Source organism: Kogia breviceps, chromosome 2, assembly GCF_026419965.1.
Source record: "Kogia breviceps isolate mKogBre1 chromosome 2, mKogBre1 haplotype 1, whole genome shotgun sequence".
NCBI lineage: Eukaryota > Metazoa > Chordata > Mammalia > Artiodactyla > Physeteridae > Kogia > Kogia breviceps.
In genome coordinates, this window is record NC_081311.1 from 78,814,604 (window position 1) to 78,839,500 (window position 24,897).

General features: G+C 43.6%; 1 protein-coding gene across 5 annotated transcripts in view; it reads right to left on the reverse strand.

The window, feature by feature from the left end:
- MTR (5-methyltetrahydrofolate-homocysteine methyltransferase) overlaps nt 1–24,897 on the reverse strand; it is a 116,833-nt gene that overhangs the window by 9,290 nt on the left and 82,646 nt on the right. For all 5 annotated transcript variants that reach the window (XR_010838998.1, XM_067025664.1, XM_059054616.2 and 2 more), the window contains 6 exons: nt 23,935–24,035; nt 16,543–16,610; nt 15,836–15,956; nt 9,608–9,689; nt 2,584–2,682; nt 1,177–1,252 (listed from right to left, as the gene is read on the reverse strand). Coding sequence is in view for 4 of the 5 variants with exons in the window: in XM_067025664.1 (XP_066881765.1) it covers nt 1,177–1,252; nt 2,584–2,682; nt 9,608–9,689; nt 15,836–15,956; nt 16,543–16,610; nt 23,935–24,035 (547 nt within the window). In the remaining variant the exon portion in view is untranslated. The remainder of the gene's footprint in view (nt 1–1,176; nt 1,253–2,583; nt 2,683–9,607; nt 9,690–15,835; nt 15,957–16,542; nt 16,611–23,934; nt 24,036–24,897) is intronic.

The window sequence follows — 24,897 nt, forward strand, 5'->3', positions numbered from 1 at the left end:
CAGGCCTTCAGTGGCCTATTGCCACTGAGATGTATTTTGGACGTTTGGCTTGGCTAAAATGCACTCCCCCCTGTGATATTTTTCCAATTTCATACTGAAAGGAAAAGAGAAAATAATAGTTTGGACTATATAGTGATTTATATTTTTCTAAGGTTTACATGTCTTATTTTATCTTCACATTTCCATAAAGTAACTCTTTTTTTACATATTAGAAACTGTCAAACATGGAAGCAATATGCTCAAGGTCACTTGGGATCAGAACCCAAGGCTCCCAACTCCCCATCTGCTTTCTTCTCACTAAACCGCACTGAACTCAGCAAGACTGAATCTAGAACCCAGCTCACCTATGTTTCCAATTTATTCCACTCTGCTGAGTGTGTGTAGAACATGGGGGTCGTGAGCAATGAAAGTGGATTTGAGATGTTACCTTGGAAATACAGATTCAATTAATATAACCCCTGTTCACCCTGTCTCGATTTTGCATTCGTATCACATGCCTCTTTGAACCTGTCAAATCGTCTTACACATTTTATTCCTTCGTGAATACCTATGCAAGGCAAGAAAAGTGGCTAGAAATCAGAAGGGGAAGAAACCAAATGAAAGAAATCAAAAGAGGGAAGCATCCAAGAGAGAATGAGAGTGAACAAAAATAGGAGAGCCTGCTTCGCTGCAATGTTTTAAAGTCTGTTCAACGTGCAGGCATTTGCAATTTCAGACACTCCACGTCTGCACTCGGGCCCACCTGGGACCTAGGCCAAGGTAGTGACAGCACCACCCAGGCAGGTCTCTAGAACTGGCTTCAACCTGAAGGAGGCCCACTCAAGCAAAGCACAGAGGCAAAAGTATGGGTTTAGAAGACAGATCAGAGATAGAATGCTAGTAACCTCCCAAGTTATTACCCGAAACTCAGTTTCTTCAAGTAAAAGTGGGGATAATAGCACTTCCTGTGTCAAGGACTCAGAGCCGCTGCAGGTCAATCTCAGGACAGTGTGTAGTTCTCCACAAATGGCGCCTATATTGACTTTTATTTTTGATCATCACTATCCTTCGTCATCACTACTGAACAAAATTAAGAGTTTTTAGCTGCCTGTTTGATTCTGCTGCTCAGTAAATGCAAGCATCTCTTCAGCACACAGTTACCACATCCACTTTTCTCTAACCAATAGCCAAACAGACCTGGGGGAGGCTCTGACAGCCAGTCAATATGGAAACCGCTTTCTCTAGCTTGCCTTAAGGTTAAGTATCTTCTTTCCTATGAAAAAAGGAAAAGTTATTCAGTCAGAGACTCAGCGTTTCAGCTGCTACTATGGAAGCATGCCCAAGGAAGCTAGTAAATAAGTTTTGCAAGAAAACATATGCTTTTATTCACGAAAATTCATATCCTAGAAAGCTCTTCCTTTTCCATCCAATATGGCTTCACATCAGCACCAGAACAATAGAGAGTAAAGATGCAATGAGCATCCATTACATATGGATACGTAAATGCAAGGCGGACCTGCAGCCTTCACCGTGAGGTAAACAAGCCTGCGAGGGGGTGGCCTCCTACCTGTACTTCACCTGAGGCTGGGATTAACTGGTGGCCACTGACCTCCCTGAGGCCCAGAAGGCAGAACCAAGAAACAGTCAAACATGGGCAAACTAAGGAAGGGGAAGGCCAACCACAGTGCCTTGGTCCAGCTGACACCTCAGAAACTTGTTCCCATCTTGCTATCTGTTATCCCATTTCACTTACCTGGCCACCCCTGAAATACACCCCCCGCCGCCCCATACACAAGGCCCAGCAAGCAGATAACCAGGAAGAAATATCCCAACAACCTCTAAAGAGTAATCATACCTAGTCTCCATGGATCTCCTGAAGCTAATCTACAGAGGGACAGTTCTCGAAACGTTATTCTGCACAGAGAGCTTCGGGCGATCAGGCAGAGAGACTTACAATGGTCCTGTCTAATGTCTTCATTCTCTTCCAATATTTCCTCAAGCGTAAGGATCTGTGGGAGTCACCTCAGTACACTCAGTCCCCGTCTCCCTGCTGCCTATGAGCTCATGTTTTATTCATTCTCATAAGTGGTAGCCAGCACAGCACCCAACACCTACTGCTTACTCAGTACATGTTTGGAGGAATAAATAAAATTAACCTTAAAATAACCCAAAATTACTGGGAACACTGAAGAACGCTGATGTGAACTAGAAAGTAGGGCTTCCCTAAAATGATCCCAAACCTTCCCCTCCTCCAAACAGCAAAGTCACATTAAAAACTGTAGGATCGGACTTCCCTGGTGGTCCAATGGTTAAGAATCCGCCTCCCAATGCAGGGGATGCGGGTTCAATCCCTGGTCAGGAAACTAAAAGCCCACATGCTGTGGGGCAACTAAGCCCGTGCGCCACGACTAGAGAGCCCGCGCACCGCAACTACTGAGCCCACGCACCCTGGAGCCATGGGCCACAACTAGAGAAGCCCAGGTGCGGCAACGAAGATCCTGCGTGCCACAACTAAGATCTGATGCAGCCAAAAAAAACAAAAAGCAAAAAACTGTAGGACTGTTTTATTACCCAAACAAGCGGGGACCTGTTTTTGTCACTTACCTTGAGAGACTCATAATGGTCTTGTCTAATATCTTCATATTCTTCCATGATCTCCTCAAAGTACTCATCTTTTAGATTCTCATCTAGCAGTTGAGAACACTGAAAATGCAAGATCAGAGTTCAAAAACCACAGAGTTAGTCCTAGGGTCACCTCCTTCAGGAAGCCTTCCCATACTAACATCTCCTCTCCCTTCACCAGTTGTGCTAATGCCTGCCTGGCTTTACAGTAAAGGGTTAACTCAGCAGGACTGGGGTGCTCCAATGTTGCACATTACAAAGAAGAGACTGGACTTTGACCCTCCTGGGAGATAAACTCTAAGCCCTCAGAATATCCTGCCTGATAAAGAATGTCTTTGTCTACCTGGGGCCTCGGGCCATCCCAGAAAGTTTATGCTAACAATGTGAATTATGGGGAACTTGGCTTATGTGTTATCTAACCTCTGGAGGGGTTGAGGCCTGAGTACCCCATAAGGTACTAACACAGGTCAGACAGGTGAGCATGCCCTGCCTATGTGACTGGCTTCCAATAAAAGCCCAAGACACTAGGGCTCAGGCGAGCGTCCCTGGTTGGCAACACTCCGTACATGCTGTCACACCTCATTAGTGGAAGAACTAAGCTCTGTCCGTAGGACTCCGAGGGGAGAGAGACCTGGATGCTGGTGCCTGGCCTTTTCTAGATTCCACTCAATTTTAATCTGTATCCTTTCATGGTTATAAACCGTGATTGTGAGTATAACAGCATTTCAGTGCTCTGTGAGTCCTAGCAAACCACTGAAACTCGGGGTGGTCTTGGGGCCCCAAAACACACTGGTTAGGTACCCCGTCTTCAGGGTTTCAAAGATACTCTGTTCATCTCTCCATCATTGCATTTACCACAGGCTTCCAGCATCTGCCTAGGCATCTACCTCCCTGACTAGAGGACAGGCCCTGTGAGGGCAGGACTGCACCTTAACCACCTTCGTGCCCCTGGCTTCTAACGTGGGGCCCGGCACATAGAAGGTGCATCCTCACAAAATGTTTGCTGATGGAGTGAGGTTGATCTTCACAGTCAACCATGAGCTTGTGCTAAAATAAGAAAGGAAACTGATCATCCAAGAAAAGTGAGGCTACTCAGTAAACTGTAAAACTAGAATCAGCTAAATCGTATTTATGACTATGATTATCATATAGGTAGAAGAGCTACCACCAACGCTCAAAGTAAAATCACAAAGGAAGAGGCAATGGCTGCTGCTGGTCACATCAGTTCCAAAATCACAGCACTGCCCCAACCCTGCATCCTCCAGCAGGATTTTCTAACACACAGAAAGGCAGGGAAGTTCAATACCATTATCTGAAATGGAGGAAGTTGGGCTGGATGATGGCTAAAGTGCCCATCAGCTTTAAATGTCTATAATTCTGGGTGAATTGTCTAAGTATCTCTAATAACAATCCAATCACCTGTGAGTTAGAATAAAACCAAATCACTTTATTAAGAAATATAATCAGTAAAGGCCATCGTGAAAAGCCTAAAAACAGGCTCCCAAATGGTTATGCATACCAGAGTAATTCCCAGTCTTATGTGAACCTCACCTCAATGGGGTCCTCATTTAGGAAATCCAGCAGAGCTCATGAAAACAAGAAGGGATGTCTATTCCTGAGCTCCCCCAAAGTACATGCAGTCAATGTCTTAAAACACTGTTAACGTTGTGCTAGAATTTAAACTCTGAGAAAGTAACCCCCCCGATTTCCAGAACTTGACAGCATCCGACACAGGAACTACCGGGTAAATGGAAGGGGTTGCTACTGTTGGCTGGTCCCTTCCACACCCCCCATGGAGCTCCTGCTGCCAGAGCTGCGGTGACAGGCCCCTCCCTGCCCAGGCTGACTTGCTCAATGGAAACAAGTTCATGGCCAATTATATGGGCTAATCTATGTGATCCTTCCATCACAAAACCGGAGTCCATTCTGTGTTTTCTTGCCAACCATCAGACATAGTAGAGCTTTTCTTTTCTTTTTTCTTTCTCATGGCAAATTGCAGCACAATTTACTTTGGGAATATGCTGAACATTTATTTTCTAATTTAAAGAGGACTGAATATTCGCACCTTGTTTTTTTTTTTTTTTTTTTTTTTTAAAAAAAAGGAAAGAAAGTAAGAGGGCATCCATCATCCAGTCTAAATCTCCAACTACTATGTAGTTGCCACATTTTGGAACCTTTCAAATAAATACATGAGACAGTAGCCAGAGTGTGAGCCTGCGTCATGATCACTGCAGTGAGATCAAAAGACTCTAAACCATCAATCAATCTAAACAAATCAACCTAAACAAACTGTACCACTGACTCCCAAAATGTGTCACTGGCAATTACCCAAATGATTTACCATCAGACTTATGTCTGAGTAATTTCAAAAGGTGGCTGTTTCTTTGTATATGAGAAGAGCCATCTACTGTCGGCTGCCTGGCTGAGATCAAACGGTAAAAGGCACAGACACCCACGCCTCATCCTCTGCTGGCTTCCAGCTGGGCCCACGGTGCTTTAGCTCTTCCAGACGGTGGAGGAGTGTCCTCCAAAGAGAATCAAGGGACCAAGTCCTTCCCAGCTAAAGTCGTCCCCGACCCGTGGGGTCAGTGTTACCACTGTACACGCAAATGGGCCGAAAGGCCTGGTCTCCAAACAGGAAAAGTTCAGTCATCCATTAGCACTTGAAAACAGGAATAAGCCTTAAAGAGAGGCTCACTGGCTACTCAACCATGGACCTAACATAACCTCTTTATGAAACACTATCCAAATATAAGATCCAAAAAAATTCTTTTTAAATTGAGTTGTAGAAATGTAGTTTATTTGCACATTAGTCTATCTCAATGGCAATTTAAATAACTGCAATTTTATGACTCCAGCCCGATTTAATTCTATCTTTCTTAATAAAGGAGACATTAAATATTAATGGAAACAAGTTTAACTAATGCCACACGGAGTAAGAGCACCTGCATTCAAATCCACACCTGTTGCTTCAGGGATGTGTGGCCTCAAGAGTTACTAATCTCTTCGTTCCTGGTTCCTCACCTCTAAAATGGGAATAATGAAAGTACCTCATGAGGATTAAATAAAAAATCCATGTGAAGCACTTAGCACAGTGCTGGGTACACTATAAATATTTAACAATGTTAGCGATTATTGTATAATTTTCATATAAGTAAATTCACAGATCTGAAAGAATTCCTTTGGAAAATGGATCAGGAAATGTGTTGCCCTGGTCCAGGCTGCATGACAGTGCCTGGTAGTGTCACAAGTCACCAGGCCCCTCGCCTGCAAATGTGAAGGTTGGACTAGATTAGTAGTGTTTAAATTGCGCTCTTTCAATGAGAACCAGGAGTGGGATGAGGGGTGGAAGGGGCCGCTCTTATTTGTATCCTACTGAGTTCAGGGGTGACGTCACTTGCAAACAAGGTTTCTGTGGCTAAAACAAACTTGGAAACCACTGGACCACATGGTCACTCAGATTTCCACAACCTATTATATCCCATTATTCAATGAAAATAATGAAACACATAACAAGAGATGATGTTAGGCTTCACTGATGGAGAAAAGCAGGAAAAACCACTTGGGTAAGTTGTTTATTATATTTACCAAATTCTGTGTTTTCACCATATATCTGTGAATGCTTTACTGCCCTTGGGTAGGGTCAACTGGCCAATTCCAAATTAAACGTTTTTCTACCTGGAAATGGGTCATTTAAAAAAAATTCTACATTCCTTACTACTCAGCCATAAAAAAGAACAAAATAATGCCATTTGCAGCAATATGGATGGACCTAGAGATTTTCATACTGAGTGAAGTAAATCAGAAAGAGAAAGACAAATACCATATGATATCACCTATATGTGGAATATAAAACAGGACACAAATGAACTTATCTATGAAACAAAAATAGAATCATGGACATACAGAACAGACTGGTGGTTGCCAAGGGGGAGGGGGTTAGAAGATGTAAGCATTTATATAGAGAATGGACAGACAACAGAGTCCTACTGTATAGCACAGAAAACTGTATACAATATCCTATATTTAATAATGCAAAAGAGAATCAGGCTCCCTGACTTCACACTATACGACAAAGCTACGGTAAACAAGACAGTATGGTACTGGCACAAAAACAGAAATACAGATCAATGGAACAGGATAGAAAGCCCAGAGATACACCCAAGCACATACAGTCACCTTATCTTTGATAAAGGAGGTAAGAATATACAGTGGAGGAAAGACAGCCTCTTCAGTAAGTGGTGCTGGGAAAACTGGACAGGTACATGTAAAAGTATGAAATTAGAACACTCCCTAATACCACACACAAAAATAAACTCAAAATGGATTAAAGACCTAAATGTAAGGCCAGACACTATCAAACTCTTAGAGGAAAACACAGGCAGAACACTCTATGACATAAATCACAGCAAGATCGTTTTTGACCCACCTCCTAGAGAAATGGAAATAAAAACAAAAATAAACAAATGGGACCTCATGAAACTTTAAAGCTTTTGCACAGCAAAGGAAACCATAAACAAGACACAAAGACAACCCTCAGAATGGGAGAAAATAGTTGCAAATGAAACAACTGACAAAAGATTAATCTCCAAAATTTACAAGTAGCTCATGCAGCTCAATATCAAAAAAATAAACGACCCAATCCAAAAATGGGCAGAAGACCTAAATAGACATTTCTCCAAAGAAGATATACAGATTGCCAACAAACACATGAAAAAATGTTCAACATCATTAATCATTAGAGAAATGTAAATCAAAACTACAATGAGATATCGTCTCACACCAGTCAGAATGGCCATCATCAAAAAATCTAGAAACAATAAATGCTGGACAGGCTGTGGAGAAAAGGGAACACTCTTGCACTGTTGGTGGGAATGTAAATTGATACAGCCACTATGCAGAATGGTATGGAGGTTCCTTAAAAAACTAAAAATAGAACTACCATATGACCCAGCAATCCCACTACTGGGCATATACCCTGAGAAAACCATAATTCAAAAAGAGTCATGTACTGGGCTTCCCTGGTGGTGCAGTGGTTGAGAGTCCGCCTGCCGATGCGGGGGACGCGGGTACATGCCCCGGTCCGGGAGGGTCCCGCGTGCCGCGGAGCGGCTGGGCCCGTGAGCCATGGCCGCTGGGCCTGCGCATTCGGAGCCTATGCTCCGCAACGATGGGGGGGCTACGGCAGTGAGAGGCCCGCGTGTGGCCAAAAAAAAAGAGTCATGTACCAAAATGTTCACTGCAGCTCTATTTACAATAGCCAGCAGATGGAAGCAACCTAAGTGTCCATCAACAGATGAATGGATAAAGAAGATGTTGCCCATATATACAATGGAATATTACTCAGCCATAAAAACAAATGAAATTGAGTTATGTGTAGTTGATTTATTTGTAGTGAGGTGGATGGACCCAGAGTCTGTCATACAGAGTGAAGTAAGTCAGAAAGAGAAAAACAAATACCGTATGATAACACATATATATGGAATCTAAGAAAAAAAAAAGTTCATGAAGAACCTAGGGGCAAGACAGGAATAAAGACACAGACCTACTAGAGAATGGACTTGAGGATAAGGGGTGGGGGAAGGGTAAGCTGTGACAAAGTGAGAGAGTGGCATGGACATATATACTCTACCAAACGTAAAATAGATAGCTAGTGAGAAACAGCCGTATAGCACAGGGAGATCAGCTCGGTGGTTTGTGACCACCTAGAGGGGTGGGATAGGGAGGGTGGGAGGGAGACGCAATAGGGAAGAGATATGGGAACACAGGTATATGAATAACTGATTCACTTTGTTATAAAGCAGAAACTAACACACCATTGTAAAGCAATTATACTCTAATAAACATGTTAAAAAATATATAAATAAATAATGCAAAAGATTTTAAAAAGAATGCATATATATGCATAACTGAATCACTTTGCTGTACAGCAGAAATTAACACAACCTTGTAAAAAAACTATACTTCAAATTTTTAAAAATTGATTAAAAAATTCTGCATTCCTTTCAGCTCTGGTACAGAGTTAAGAAAGTCCCAATTCATGTTTGGAAATGTTTGTAAATGGCTGAAATCTCTCCCTGGGTTGGTGTCAAGGTCCAAGTGTCCTGGCATCATTTCTAATACTCAGGCCAGCACCACTGCAGCTGGCTCAGAGAGGGGTGCCGGAAAGCACAGGACACACTCAGCCATCCTCCTTCGAGCAATGCAGACACCCGCAGGGACCACGACAAGAGCCCTAGAATATTCTTTCACATTTTTTGGGTAGAATTCAACAAAAACCAATAGAAGGTCTTGGACGATACTCTCAAGTCTCAGCACTCTGTGTTTCCCCTTCCCAACAGCTGTAACTCTCAGCGATCTGTTATTCCTTCACAGGTGCTCTGACTCAGCGCTCTCTATTGCCCCTTCACAGGAGCTATGACTACCTCTCAACACTCTCGGTTGCCCCTCACAGCAGCTCTAACTCTCAGCGCTCTGTGTTGCCCCTTCCCATCAGATCTAACTCTCAACAGTTTCCGTTTCCCCTTCATAGCACCTCTGAGTAACTCTCAGTGCTTTCTGTCGCCCCTTCAAACCACCTCTGACTACCTTTCAGCGTTTTGTGTTGCCCCTTCACAGCAGATCTAACTCTCAGTGCCCTGTGTTGCCCCGTCACAGCACCTCTAACTCTCAATGCTCTCTGTTGCCCCTTTACAGCACCTCTAACTCTCAATGCTCTCTGTTTCCCCTTCACAGCAGCTCTAACTTTCAGCGCTCTCTCTTGCCCCTTCATAGAAGCTCTGACTACCTCTCAATGCTCTCTGTTGCCCCTTCACAACAGCTCTAACTCTCAGCGCTCTCTGTTGCCCCTTCACAGCAGGTCTAACTCTCAGCGCTGTCTGTTGCCCCTTCACAAGCAGCTCTGAATCTCAGCGCTCTCTGATGCCCGTTCACAGCAGCTCTAACTCTCAGTGCTCTCTGTTGCCCCTTCACAGCTGCTCTGAAACAACACGAGGCCCACACTTACCACCACCACGCTCTTAGATGCGTCCAGTACGTGGATCACAGGCGAACTGTATCTTGGGGCTATTTTAACTGCTGTGTGGGTTCTGAAAAGAGACGTCAGGGAGAAAAACACATCCGTTAGGGCTGACAGTTCCTACACAAGTCTTCTTCAAAAGCATTAGAGATAACGTGATTCTACAATGCTTCACAGAGAAAGATTTCAAGGTACTTATAAATATTGAACTCCAAATTTCCCTTGGAAAATGAGAATGACTTTCTCCCCACCCTAAGAGGGGGAAGCCAAGGGGAAAAGCCATGAATTTTTGCCCCAGATTCCAAAGAAGCCTAGGAGAAAATGAGAAGGATGGTGTCCTCAGCTCTCTGTACTAGCAGCCTGTCTGAAGTAAGGGAGCCGACGGGCCCGGGCAGAGCACTTTGTTGTCATAAAGGTCAAGTGGAGTTTCTTCCTGCAGACGAGCTGGGCCACCAGTCAGGACCCCTGGAGAACCAGACACTGGCAGGAGCCACGGGTCACCACTCCCCATCTGCTGCTCCGTGCCCCCGGGAGACACCAACACTTCTCCACCCCAAGCCCACCTTGTACTTGTAGGAAGGAACCTCAGACCGTAAATAAATTCAACACAAAGTAACACAGAGAGGTCAAAGCAGCAATATCTTATCCTAACACTGGCTCAGCCCCAAATCCCTTTTGCCAAACTTGAAAATGTCAGTTCTGAGGAGGAAACACCCTTTAATCCTTAAAATTACCTAATTTTACTGCAAAATTGCCCTCTCATTGCTGAATGTTTATAGCAATAGCATAGGCTACACATCTGCTATTTCATCACGGAACATAACATATTAAAGTGAGAACTGAAAATGTATACAGCCTCCGCTACTGTAGTTAAATTAGGACCCTGAAACTGGGACAGAGTGTGGACTTTGCCACAATTCCACATAAAAGGATGACAACAGTAGTTTCCACGAGATGGACAGTGTTTCCAGTCTTTTCTCCTCCTTCCTTCCCCCTTAAAGTAGCGGCAGCTTTCCCCAAGTCAGATCCTTTCATATTGTTTCCCCTCAACTAAAATATATTTTCACTTGGAAAGATGTCCAGAATATGCTACTTTATAAGGAAAAACCAAAGTAGCAAAACAGTATGTTTAATACAATTTTATTTTAAAAAGAAACAAAACAGGGCTTCCCTGGTAGCACAGTGGTTAAGAATCTGCCTGCCAATGCAGGGGACACGGGTTTGAGCCCTGGTCCGGGAAGATCCCACATGCCACAGAGCAACTAAGCCCTTGCGCCACAACTACTGAGCCTGCGCTCTAGAGACCGCAAGCCACAACTACTGAAGCCCGTGAGCCACAACTACCGAAGCCCGCACGCCTAGAGCCTGTGCTCTGCAACAAGAGAAGCCACTGCAATGAGAAGCCCATGCACCGCAACAAAGAGTAGCCCCCATTCGCTGCAACTAGAGAAAGCCCGCATGCAGCAGCAAAGACCCAACGTGGCCAAAAATAATAAATAAATTCAATAAATAAATTTACTTAAAAAAAAGAAAGATGGAATCAGGAATGAGATTAGCATGTAAAATTCATTCCTTGAAATCCTATACAGAGGAAAATATTATCAGTTATGTAATTCAGCACCTTACTTCATAGCAGTCTAAAAAAAACAAAAAAAAAAACCCAGAAAACTCAGAAAATTAACTCCAGCTTTGAGCAATGTGACTTCCTGTTGAATTCTCCAAGTTTAAACTACACAAAAGACAATTGAAAAAGACATTTTGCAGTTATTGGCTTTAAACCAGTTAAAAATTGAGAGCTAACTGCCAGACTTGTGCCCTTGAGAAGTTCTGTAGCTAAAAGGGCCAGATTTCCATTAAAGTCATTTCTAGTTTGTGATACAAAACCATCTGTATTACAGACAGGAGAATATTCAGTTTTCTAGTCTCTTATAGCTACAGGTTAAAAAGGGCCATTCCAGGGCTTCCCTGGTGGCGCAGTGGTTGAGAGTCCGCCTGCTGATGCAGGGGACACGGGTTCGTGCCCTGGTCCGGGAAGATCCCACGTGCCGCGGAGCGGCTGGGCCCATGAGCCATGGGCGCTGAGCCTGTGAGTCCGGAGCCTGTGCTCCGCAACAGGAGAGGCCACAACAGTGAAAGGCCTGTGAACCGCAAAAAAAAAAAAATTAAAAAAAAAAAAAGGGCCATTCCAAGCAGATTTCTACCCACATATGACCCCAAATCTGTATAACCCTTTCAGCCTCTCCAAGGATCCATACTCAAGCCTCATTTCGTGTCTTGGGGGTACAGTTCTAATTCTCTCATGCTACCTACCTCAGGCCCCTGAGGTTTGGAAAAGCCATGCTGCTATTCCCCTCACAGATCTGCTTTTATGAGAATTTGGAAGTCCTGAGCCTCCATTTGCTCAAAACAGCAAAGGAAAGAACTGGGCCTCTGCTGAGCCCTCCACAGGTCTGTAGGAGGTGACAATAAGCGTTCTCAGATGACTTCTGAGACATTCAAACTCCCGAATGCTTTCTAGCAAAGCTGACTCTCCTAGGGTAAAAGGCTACTTATACAGATGTGAAAAGCACTAACCATAAAGAGATCAATAAATCAGACTTCATGAAAATGAAGAACTTTTGTTACCCAAAATACCACTAAGACAGCAAAAGGTAAGCCATATTGGAAGACTCTATTTGCAATATATATTTCTGGTAAAGAGTCTTGTCTCCAATATAAATAAAGAATGCATATAAATCAGTAAAAGAAAATAAAAGGCAGAATACCTAATTTTAAAAAAAAGATTTAAAAAGCATATCCAAGTGGTCAATATACTCATGAAAAGGTACTCAACATCATTAGTCAGTAGAGAAATACAAATGAAGACCTTAGCAAGATATTGTTATACACACACTAAAATGGATAAAACTGAAAAGGGTGTGGAATAATTGGAAATCTCGTAATTGCCAGTGGGCATATAAATTAATACAATCACTTTGGAAAAAATATCCAATGCCAATGACCATGTGCATATTCTGTGACCCAGCAAGTCTGCTTCAGGGCAGAAATACATACATAGCAGCATTCTGTGTAATAGCCCCAAACTGGAAAAATCCAAATGTCCACCAACACTAGCATGGATAAATAAGCCAGAGGGCATAATACAATGCAATATTATACCACAATGGGAAAAAAAACAAAAACACTACTGTAATAATGAGTTCAGGCCTTAAAGACATAATGTTGAGCGGGACACAGAAGAATGAGTACATACAGTAGGATCCCACTTACACAAAGCTGAAATGCAGACAAAACCAAACTGCAGTGATAGAAGATAGAATGACTAGGTCGAGGGATCCAGTGAAGTTCCCAGAGTGCCATTAATGTTCTATTTCTTGATCTGGGGGTTATTACATGGGTGGTTTCAATTTTGTAAAAATTCATCAAGTTGTTTACCTGTGACTTGTGTACTTTTCTACATGAGTGCTATACTTAACAAAAGTGCTTACTTAAATAAGAGGGCTTGACGAAGCAAGCCTCCAGGTCTGAGACCTCACCCACTGTCACCACTTTAAAATGAAGGCAGGGGGGGAATTTTACACTGACATTCCTGGCGGCTGCACGAGAATCTGTTTTTCAAAGGCTGCTCTTGCACCACAATGGAGAAGGGGATGGTTGCCTGGAAGCACCACTACTGGCTTTTATTTTCTAAATAATTTTTCAGAAACTGCAACAGGCATGGAAGAGAATAGAACCAGAAAAGCTCATCGAGAAACAAAGCATGAGAGAGTTAAAGAGACCTTGGGAGGTCATGGGATCCAGACGTCTCTCTCCTTGGAGGAACACATTCAGTTTCCCAGATGATGAGAATAGGTATTCTACAAAAGCACTAAGACTGTGGGTGATTTCTGATCTGATTAATTTTAACTTGATATACCAGGTTATAACTGGTATAGAGTCATAGCCACAAGAGTCCTTTATGGCTAAGTTTGCCAATGATGTATCCTGAGAGGCTAGTCATGTTACTTCCGGTTATTTTTTAAGAAACCTCTTTAATCTGGTGGCTCTTACTTGGTAAGAGATATAGTACAATTAACTATTGGTAACATTCCAGCTTGCACAAGTAGCAATACGTGGTTTCCTGGTATTGAACTCCCGAGTGCAGTGTCCACATAAAGGGGTTCTTATTTGGAACCCGGCATCACATTTACATAACTCATAACGCATTTCATTACATCTGCTCATTTAAATATTTATTTACCCTCTTTTACAACCATGATTTTAAAAGGTCTTTCATTTTGACAATAATCTGTAGATTCCCTTACCATTCTCTTTGCTAAGCTAATGAATATTCACTCTATAATCATCAATTACCCACAACCAAGCTCACCGAAATCTCAGTTATCGATCGTAGGTCATATCCCTGGAGAACGATCTGCCAGCATCCTAGTGGGTAAGTCCTTCATGGAAAAACAAACCCAGTTTTCTAATGTGAGCAAGAATAGCCACACTACTGAGTCCTTCAAGTATGAAAAGTACTTAGTGGATACATGACATAGAACGCTGACTACTCATGAACATGGTCCATTCAGGTTATAAATGGAAGGATGGTCAATTTTATGTGCCAATTTGGGTAGGTCATGGTATCCAGTTTTTGATCAAACAACAATCTATATGTTTCTGTGAAGGTATTTAGATATGATTAACATTTAAATCAGTAGGCTCTGAGTAAAGCAGATTGTCCTCCGTGTGGGTGGGCCTCATCCAATCAATTAAAGACCTTAAGAGAAAAGGCTGCAGTCCTCAGAGGAAGAAGGGCTTCTGCCTCCAGACCGCCTTTGGACTCAAGATGCAATAGCAACTCTTGCCTGGCTTCCAGTCTGCCCACGTTCCCTGTAGATTTCAGATGTACCTGCCCCCATCTCTCTCTCTCTCGCTCGCTCACACACACACACACACACACACACACACACACACACACACACACACACCCCTTACTGATCCTGTTTCTGTGGAGATCCCTAATACAAATGGCTTAACATACAGTTGTTTCCAGAGTGAAAGGAACTCTGGAATAGTTTTGTCCCACATCTACTGTATTTTGTATCAGAAAAGTAAACTGCATGCTTGTGCGACCATCAAGGTCAATGCTCCTCCTGGGCACTGCTCCCTGCCAAAGTGAACTACATGGGGCATAAGGAATGTGTCATAAGAAGTCTAATAACCATGTAACTCTGCTCAACATTATGTAACAACCTAAACGGGAAAAGAATTTGAAAAAGAATGGATCTACGTGTATATACGTACAACTAAATCACTCTGCTGTACACCTGAAACTAACACAACATTGTTAATCAACTACATTCCAATATAAAATAAAAATTTTTTAAAAAGTCTAATACTCATAATTAACATACCTCTCACCAAATATCATTATGATCGTGACCCCAGGAGAAATCCAACAAACTGAATAATAATCATGTGACCAAATTTGAACTTACTCTTCATTTTATTTTATTAAAAAAATTTTTTTTTGTGGTACGCGGGCCTCTCACTGCTGTGGCCTGAGCACAGGCTCAGCGGCCACGGCTCACGGGCCCAGCCGCTCCGCGGCATGTGGGATCTTCCCGGACCGGGGCACGAACCCGTGTCCCCTGCATCGGCAGGCGGACTCTCAACCACTGCGCCACCAGGGAAGCCCCTTTCTCTACTTTAAATTATTTGACCCAAAGGTCTCTCTTTCAGAAACAACTCCCCAAAGTGATCCTCTGATTCATTCTCTCTAGGTCAGCTTTCTATCTCAACTATTACAAGGTCGGAGTTTCTTCAAGAGAACCTGTAATTATTCAGTCAGACACCTGCTTCAAGACAGAGAGTGGGCTAAAGTTCAAGCAGTGTTTTTGTGCCAGCTTCTCCACTCAGTCTGATTTCAAGAGGATAAGTGTTTGTTAAAAGTCTCAGGAACTGAATGGGAGGTGAGAAGATGAAGGAAAAGAGGACTGCAGGCCAAAGGAATCCAAAAACAGGGAGAGGGGTGTAGATGACAGAGGAGTTTCCTGCAGCAGGCCCCCAAATGATTCTGGCTCTCGTGGTGTGAAGGCTGGAAAGTTCGTGTATTTATATAATAAGGAGACAATGCACTATGCATGAGAAAAAAAGTCAGGTTTTATCACTGTTTTTAAACACTGGCATTTAAGAGAATTTAAGGGAAGCACAAAGCTCATTAGCATGACTTACCTCGAAGTGGTAGCTCCTCCAATCAACAACGGAATCTTTATAGCTAATCTCTCCATTTCCTTAGCAACAAAAATCATTTCATCCAGGGAAGGAGTGATTAGTCCTGACAGGCCAATTATATCTATTATTTAAAAAAAGAGAAAAAAGGACAGTGAGAAGGAGGATGAGAGGAAAAGTATGAAGACTCATTTTCAAAATTTTGTAATAAAGACCACAAGACAGAAGATAAATTCCCAATTTCTAATTCTGAGGCTTCTTTTCTGACTGGGGGTTTTCAATTTATTGTTTGCTTTCAGGAGTAAATATGATTTGCAACTTCAAGTTGCAATAATATGCTTGCCACAGTTTCGGGAAGCCACGCAATTGTTAGTTCATGATTTCCCAGACTCAACGTGTCACAGTGTCAGAAGAAACATAAAAGCAACTACACACAGAGGAAAAAAAATCAAATAAAACTGTTCTCTTTTAAGAAGCCTGTCCCCATTCCCCTTCCTCATAGCTAGAAAGGAGTTTCACGGTTACCTGCTCACTCCTTCGACCTCCATTATAAACGGCAATGACAGCACCCCCAGACAGAGCTGGCACTTGAATGTCTGAATGAATGTCCCACCATCCCACATGGGCTGGGGCATGACTATTCACCGACAGACAGACAATGGGAGGAAATGATATTTACTGAAATGCCCAGGAGCACGGCTGCACAGTACCTGCTTTGTGGTCAAGAGCAGCTTTCAGTATCTTGTCACATGGAGTCATGACTCCTAAGTCAATAACTCTGGGGCACAGAAATGAGATGTGAGAAAATTAATGAGAACCCACTGGCGAAAAAGCTAGACAAACATTTTTATTTAGCCATTAAATACTGCTCTAACGTAAACTGGAATCACACTGAAAAGCTCACTGAGTATCAACCACCAACTCAACGACGACTACCATTTATTAGGAACTGATCATGGGTCAGGGACTATGCTGAGCTTTTTAAAACACCTTTGCCGACTTAATCCACAGAGCATCTACTCCACCTATTTCAAGTAGACAATTCAATAATTTTTGGTAGAGGACACTATTATTTCCTAAGCTCTGGTAAAATGTATATAACACATAATTTGCCATTTTAACCTAAGTACAATTCAGCATCACTAATCAGTCAGTCGCAATGTTGTGCAACCATCACCAGCATTTATTTTCAAAACTCTTTCATCGCCCCAAAAGAAACTCTGTAATCCCTCGGCAACAATCCCTGATCCGCCCGCCCCAGCCGCTGGTAACCTCTACTCTACTTTCTGTCTCTATGAATTTGCCTAGTCTGGATATTTATACAAGTGGAATCATACATTATTTGTCCTTTTGTGTCTGGCTTATATCACTTAGCATAATGACTTCAGGGTTGCTCCACGTTGTAGCCTGTGTCAGAACTTCATTCCTTTTTAAGGCTGAATAATATTCCATTGTATGAATGTGCCACATGGTGTTTATTCATCCGTCAATGGACACCTGGGTTGTTTCCACTATGCTAAGCCTTCTGTATAAACAATCTTGTTTAACCCTCACAGGAACTCTACATGGAAGCACTACCATGGGACCCATTTTCTGTGGTTTGTTTTCATATTTTACTTCATGCATTTATCCAAATATATACACTGGATGGATTATTATAAATGGCATTATTGCATTAAAGAATATAAATATTTTTACGATGCTTGATTCATATTTTAAACTCGATTTTGAGGCAGGTTTTACCAAATAATACTCTTTTTTTAAATTCTTTTTTAAAAAAATAATTAATTTATTTATTTTTGGCTGTTTTGGGTCTTCGTTTCTGGGCAAGGGCCTTCTCTAGTTGTGGCAAGCAGGGGCCACTCTTCACCGCGGTGCGCGGGCCTCTCACTATCGCAGCCTCTCTTGTTGCGGAGCACAGGCTCCAGACGCGCAGGCTCAGTAGTTGTGGCTCACGGGCCCAGCTGCTCTGCGGCATGTGGGATCTTCCCAGACCAGGGCTTGAACCCGTGTCCCCTGCATTGGCAGGCAGACTCTCAACCACTGCACCACCAGGGAAGCCCTAAACTTCTTGAAAACATGATTTTTGCATTTTAATGAGGAAGGGCCCAGAAAAGTGTGGGCCCAAAAGTTAAGCATCTTGTCCAGTCAAACAACTAATCAGTAGCAGAGCTGAGGTTGGAACCAGGATCTTGACACCAAAATCCATCTTCTTAGCCATGTAGGCCAATAAAGATGCTGGGTAAGCTCACTCACTAAATATCCACTGAACAGTATACCCTACATGGAAGCCAACAAGGAGGATAAGCAAGAAGAGGTCAGTTCCTGTACATGAAAAGCTGACGAGAAGGAATCTGGTGACTTAAGTCGAGGGAGAGGGAGACTGGATCAGACAGCAGGTAACCACGAGAGATGGAGTGAGACTCAAAGGAAGAGCTGACCCTGGGCGGGCACATGAGAAGGGGGATGTAACTGGGCACAGGAAGCCTGGAGCCTGTTATGCTCAGAGGACAGAGCAACACCAAGGAACTGTAACTCAGGGAGGAGACGGTTTTCTGGAACTTGGAGAAAATGGGACTTCTGCCCTTGAAAATGTTCTATAAACTACTCTTCTATTCTAGATTTAGAGAGTACACGGAATATCAGTCATTTTGACAATTTAATTTGATCCTAAGTATTTGTTATAAAGATGCTTAAAAAAATTACAGTACGCGTTTTCACTTGCTTCCTAATGTCAACAATTCTTAAAACTAAACAGGCAAAATAATTTTAAATTTAAAAAAATCAATACTTAAGAACTATTACTACCTGACATCATGTCAGCTGCTAACAGGTGGCTGTAGTTGGACACCAGGGGCAGGAAGGAGCCTTGCTTCTCACTATATAGCTTCTCATACCGTTAGATTTTTTTAGCTTGTTGCCATATTACTTAAATTAAAAAAAAAAAAACTAGCACATACGGAATCCTCAGTAAATACACAATTTCAAATCAACGCTCACTCTATTCAGGTCTGTTAGCACAAAGCCGGTAGAGAACAAATGCTGTCGGTGTTGGTGATAGGGCACTGCAGGCTATAACAGGGGCGAGGTGGAACCCCGTTTTTTTTTTAAGCACATTGCACTGAGTCTGGCAACTAGATTTGTTAAACTGTGACTAAATACAGCCTATAAAACTAAGCAAAATAGCATATTGCTTTTATATCAAGACAAAGAGGCATGTATTTCAAAGCTGACTGCTTTCAGCATTGCATATATTTTTAAAGTTCAATTAAAAATCATCAGTATGATGGCAAGAATCATCCTGCTCTCAATTCTTTTTCTTGTTTTAGGCACTGTATCGTTCAGGAACATTGTGTGATGCTTGCTTTTGTTTGAGGAAAAGTAAGGAGACTTCGTGGCCAGACAGAAATGGAGGAAGGAGAAAGCTGTAGGGAGTAAGGTCAGAGGGGGAGAAGACGGCATCTTTTTTTTTTTTTTAAATTTTTATTATTTACTTATTTTTTTATTTTTGGCCGCATTGGGTCTTCATTGCTGCGTGCGGGCTTTCTCTAGGTGCAGCGAGCGGGGGCTACTCTTCGTTGCAGTGCGTGGGCTTCTCATTGCAGTGGCTTCTCTTGTTGCAGAGCACAGGCTCTAGGCGCACGGGCTTCAGTAGTTGTGGCAAGTGGGCTCAGTAGTTCTGGTTCACGGGCTCTAGAGCGCAGGTTCAGTAGTTGTGGCCCACAGGATTAGTTGCTCCGCAGCATGTGGGATCTTCCTGGACCAGGGCTCGAACCTGTGTCCCCTGCACTGGCAGGCAGATTCTTAACCACTGCACCACCAGGCAAGCCCCACAGAGGGAATCATAATGGCAGCGATTAGTTCGATTTTCAAAAGTTTCTTTAGCTATCCAGATGGAGTCCTTAGGTAGTCATCTGGATAGGTAAGCCTGGGGTCCAGGTTTCAGATCCATGCTGGGGATAAAACTTGGGACTTGACAGTATATTAGATGGTGTTAAAAAGTCCTCAGACCATGTGTAAAAGATGTAGAAAAATAAATTGCCAAAAGCGGATGGAGAGTGGGGAGAAAGGGGGGAGGGAAGGCAGGGAGAGAGGAGGGAAAGGGGAGGGGAGATGAAAGGGAGAGGAGCAAGAAAAAAAACAAGTCATGAGACTGAATGAGATGATCTAAGACTCTCTGACCAGACCTACTTTAACCCGATCTGACTTTTATCAAGATCTCAGGTGGTCAGAAGGCACATTACAGTCCAAGAAGCACTAAACTAGGTAGTGAGGACAGACAGAGAAGAGGTCCCAGGGCTGAGCCTCGGAGCACTCCCTTGTTCAGGGGTTGCACAGAGAAGGAGAAATCAGCAAGAGAGTGGCAACCGGCAGTCAGGCAGGTAAGAAGAGGTCTGGAAACAGTGAGCCAGGGGTCTGAGGTACAAGCTCAACTTCCAACGTATTAGGCGGCCTTAAGAGGTCTTGCTGGGAGACAGTCAAATATATCACTGTTTAGAGGAGCACTTACCAACGTTTTCCACGCACAGAAAGTAGTATTTATGGCACTGGGATACAGGAAGGAGGCTGTTCCCCACCAGGGACAAGCAATCTAGGCCTGGGGTTGTCCCCAGCCCCACCCCAGAAGAAGGGGATCAGTTTCTGAGCCTGTGTGGTCGAGAAATCAGATTCTGAGCACATGTGAGTTCATTAGAATATGAATTCTAATTCATATTCTGAATTAGAATATGGAGTGACAAGTGCCACAGAGGAGGCATTTACAGTATGCTATGGGAGACCATCTAATCTCGGTAACAACTAGAAGCACCCCAGGAGGGTGATTCCAGCTGCATTTTGAAAAAATACGTAGGTATTAGCTGGATGAAGGAAAACAGAGGGCCGCCCAGGCAGAAACTAGTACTATGAAGGTCCAGAATCACAAACAACTGGCCCTGGGGAACCCTGGTTGAAGGAAAGGATCTGAAGCCTGGGTCAATCCCATCCCTGCCTTCCGTGGCAGCCGCCATTCTTCCAACCATCTCTTCCCATTTTCTCTCCCCTTTACTACAACTCCCTGCGTCCCCCACATAGCTCTCCACCTCCCTTGGCTTTCTCTTGGTTTCCCTCCTGCACTCTGAGCTATACCCCGTGTCTGTAGGCCTCTTATACACATTCTTATATTTTAGCACATGAGAGATTAAAGAAAATAAAAATGATATTATGGAAAATTTTGTATTTTATAATCATCTTTCTAAAGTGCTTATAGGGGCTTCCCTGGTGGCGCAGTGGTTTGGAATCCGCCTGTCAATGCAGGGGACACGGGTTCGTGCCCCGGTCCGGGAGGATCCCACATGCCGCGGAGCGGCTGGGTCCGTGAGCCATGGCCGCTGAGCCTGCGCATCCGGAGCCTGTGCTCCGCCACGGGAGAGGCCACAACAGTGAGAGGCCCGCGTACCGCAAAAAAAAAAAAGTGTTTTCTGTCTAGACAGAACTATCACTTTCAGTCCTCTTTACTTCTTTTTTCCCCCACAAAGAACATGTCTTTTCATGAGATTTACTGCATCAACGACAAAGAACCAGGAATGAGAAAGGTGCATTAATATCTGGTACTGGATGGTTTGCTACACTCACTCACTAGCTGGGTGATTCACCCGGGCATCAGCTGGAACATGGCTACTCAACAAAAGCATACATTTAACTACATAAAGCAGCTATCAGGGCCACCTGTCTACTAGCTGACATAACATTAAACCCACCAGTGCCAAGGGTCTATGTGTTATAAGACATAAGACCCAAAGGGCTGTTTGACCTGATAGAAAAAGTTTGCACATTAACTTATTTTTTTCTTTTGCAAAAAGAATAAAATTTCATCAGAAGATGTTACTCCAGATAAGTGGCCCCCAGTGCACAAGCCAGAGGAACTGGGTATGCTGGAGGAAAGCCTCAGGTTTAATAAGCCGCTTTCACTGTTGACATTGGGCTCCAGTAGCACCCTGGAGAAATGTCACAGTTTTCCCTGGCCTCTTTTTTTTTTGACTGCTTTGGGTCTTGCTGCACGCAGACTTTCTCTAGGTGCGGCGAGCGGGGGCTACTGTTTGTCGCGGTGAGCAGGCTTCTCATTGCGGTGGCTTCTCTTGTTGCAGAGCACAGGCTCTAGGCGCGTGGGTTTCAGCAGTTGTGGCTCGCCGGCTCTAGAGCACAGGTTCAGTAGTTGTGGCGCATGGGCTTAGTTGCTCCGTGGCATGAAGGATCTTCCTGGACCAGGGATCAAACCCGTGTCCCCTGCATTGGCAGGCGGATTCTTAACCACTGCGCCACCAGGGAAGTCCCTTAAAATGTTTTAACTGGTGAAAAAACATTCCTGGTATGATTCTCTCAGCTACTTGTCCATTTTTCATAATAAAAAATTATACCATTTTTTATGATATAATAAAATGATATATATGACATGACATGACAATGATATCTCAAGAATTGCTGTAGAAGAGTTTGCCTACAAATTGCCTTTTCAACAGTTCTTGTACCACTATCACCACTGAATACGTTCCTGGCTTTTTAGCCTGATAAACAGTAAAGTTCTTGAATGGAGAAAAGTCAACTAATCACTTTGCTGTCTGATACAATGCATGGTATGTAGTAGATGATCTATAAACATTTATCAGCGTAACGGAATTTGAACTAATTATGATGAATGCAAATAGAAACCAACAACATAGGGTTTGAAAAGATGAGACAACAGAAGAAATATCAGAGATTTTAGGAAGCAAATACCTCATCCAAATACTTACTCCTTGTCCAAATACTTATCTTATAGGTAAAATCTCATTATAACAACCTCCACTGTATCTCCAGTATTTTTATCTTAAAAAAATTTAATACATTCCAAGAACAATATTCCTCATTTCCAGGACCAGGAGAGAATGCTAAGTCTTTGACAGTGAGCAGGAAGCCAAACGGAAGACAGTCAGAGCGAAGAAGGTGCCACCCTGACACTGCTCCTCCGTCTCCAGCCTTTCTGAGGGGTTCTTAGCTGCATTTAATTAGCCTTGAACGCAGACATGGATAAACATTTTGAGAGTAGGCAGGGGGCTTAGAGGGCAATTGTCTGACAGTGGGCAAGGGCAACTCCAAGGGGGCCCGGCTGCAGCTGCAGTCAAGTCTCTCTTCTCTACAGAGAAAAATGCACACTGGAAAGAAGTCCATGACTCAAAGAGACTGTTGGTTGGACATGGACCACAGAAGACATTAGTTATATTAGGCTTTTCATTACAAAGAATATGTTGAAATGTGAGCAAAACATGCTGTTACTGTAGGTCATGAGCTCTCACATAAATTTGCTCTGAATAATCATTCAACTATAATGAGAGATGTAAGAAAGGGATTTTACTTGTATACAACATTCAGAAACTAGCTTCATCAACACCAGGAGGCATGCCTGGTTCTGTTCTAAGCAAAGCAAAAAGAACTGTACAGTCAAAGTCTTCTTATAAAACTCCATTTAGCCAAGGTCTTAATAAGATCTTGGCTCTAAAAATCTGGCAGTTCATTGAGAGGAAAAAGGAAATATGCTCAATGTCATGCGCCATGGGTGGGACCCAATGTTCTAGCCTCTGGCCGGAGGTCAAACCCCCAGAGGCCTCCTGTTGTTGTGACACTGCTTGAACAGTTTTTTCTATTCTTTTTGTCCTTACTGAACATACAACGTTAAATAATTACTAACTTCTTTCATTTGAAAAGGTATGTCAATGTAGAAAATTTGAAAACACAGTGAAGAAAAAGAAATTTAAAATAACCTCTAGCGCTTCCCTGGTGGCGCAGTGGTTGAGAGTCCGCCTGCCGATGCAGGGGACGCGGGTTCGTGCCCCGGTCCGGGAAGATCCCACATGCCGCGGAGCGGCTGGGCCCGTGAGCCATGGCCGCTGAGCCTGCGCGTCTGGAGCCTGTGCTCCGCAACGGAAGAGGCCACAACAGTGAGAGGCCCGCGTACCACACACACACACACACACACAAAACCCTCTAACATCTACTGCCCTACCCTGCCCTTCACATCCAGTAAAGAATTACCCTGTTAATGCTTTTATTTTAAATAAGAAAGGGGGTGAAAACGACAGGTCTTAACTCACCTGAAATTATTGCAGCCAAGGACTACTCCAACTATGTTCTTGCCAATGTCGTGCACGTCGCCTTTAACGGTAGCCAGCACAATGGTACCTTGGTAAGGGTCCTGGAGAGGAAGCCAAGCAGCTAAGCATCGCTCTGGTCACTTCAGAGAAGATCACCCAGTTCTCTAAAGCCAGACAGGTGTCAGCACAGAAAGCGATTCAATACAACCAAGGCAACCTCAAAGATGGACCCGGGGGACTTCCCTGGTGGTCCAGTGGTTAGGACTCCAGGCTTCCAGTGCAGGGGGTGTAGGTTTGATCCCTGGTCGGGGAACTAGGATCCCACATGCTGCATGGCATGGCCAAAAAAAAAAAAAAAAAAAAAGATGGACCCAGAAGCCAAGTCCCGTGCTCTGTGAGAAGGCGGCTGTAAGCCCCAGCAGCTCGAAGGAGGCCCGCCCAGCTGGTTAGCTCAGGGGGCTTCAACCAAGATCATGCATTCCATCACCTCAAAGGACAGTTTAAGTTCAAATACAAAACAGTCCCATCGCTGAAGATCATATCCTTAACCCCCCAAACCTGGCTGATAAACGTTTGCTGTTAGCAGTAAAGGGAGAGGGAGGAGGTGGTGAATTGCATGTGTCCTGTCAGAATGGGAAGGACCACAGCAGCCCAGGGCAGGGGCTTCAACACTGCTGCTCTACACTGTCAGCATTCCCTCCCTCAGAAAAAGGGAGGGAGGGAGGGAGGGAGGGAGGTGGGAGGCAGGGAGGGAGGGAGGGAGGGAGGAAGGAAGGGAGGAAGGGAGAAAAGAAGAAAAGAGAAAAAGAAAAAGACACGCAAGGCAAATGGGATTTTTACTAACACTATGCAAGAGCCATTCACAAACTCAGATCGATTTTAGAATTCAGAATCCCAGGGGCCAAAGCTGCCTGAGCTTCACAGGGGGCTAAACAAGGTCAAAAGCTTAATGATTTACTGTGG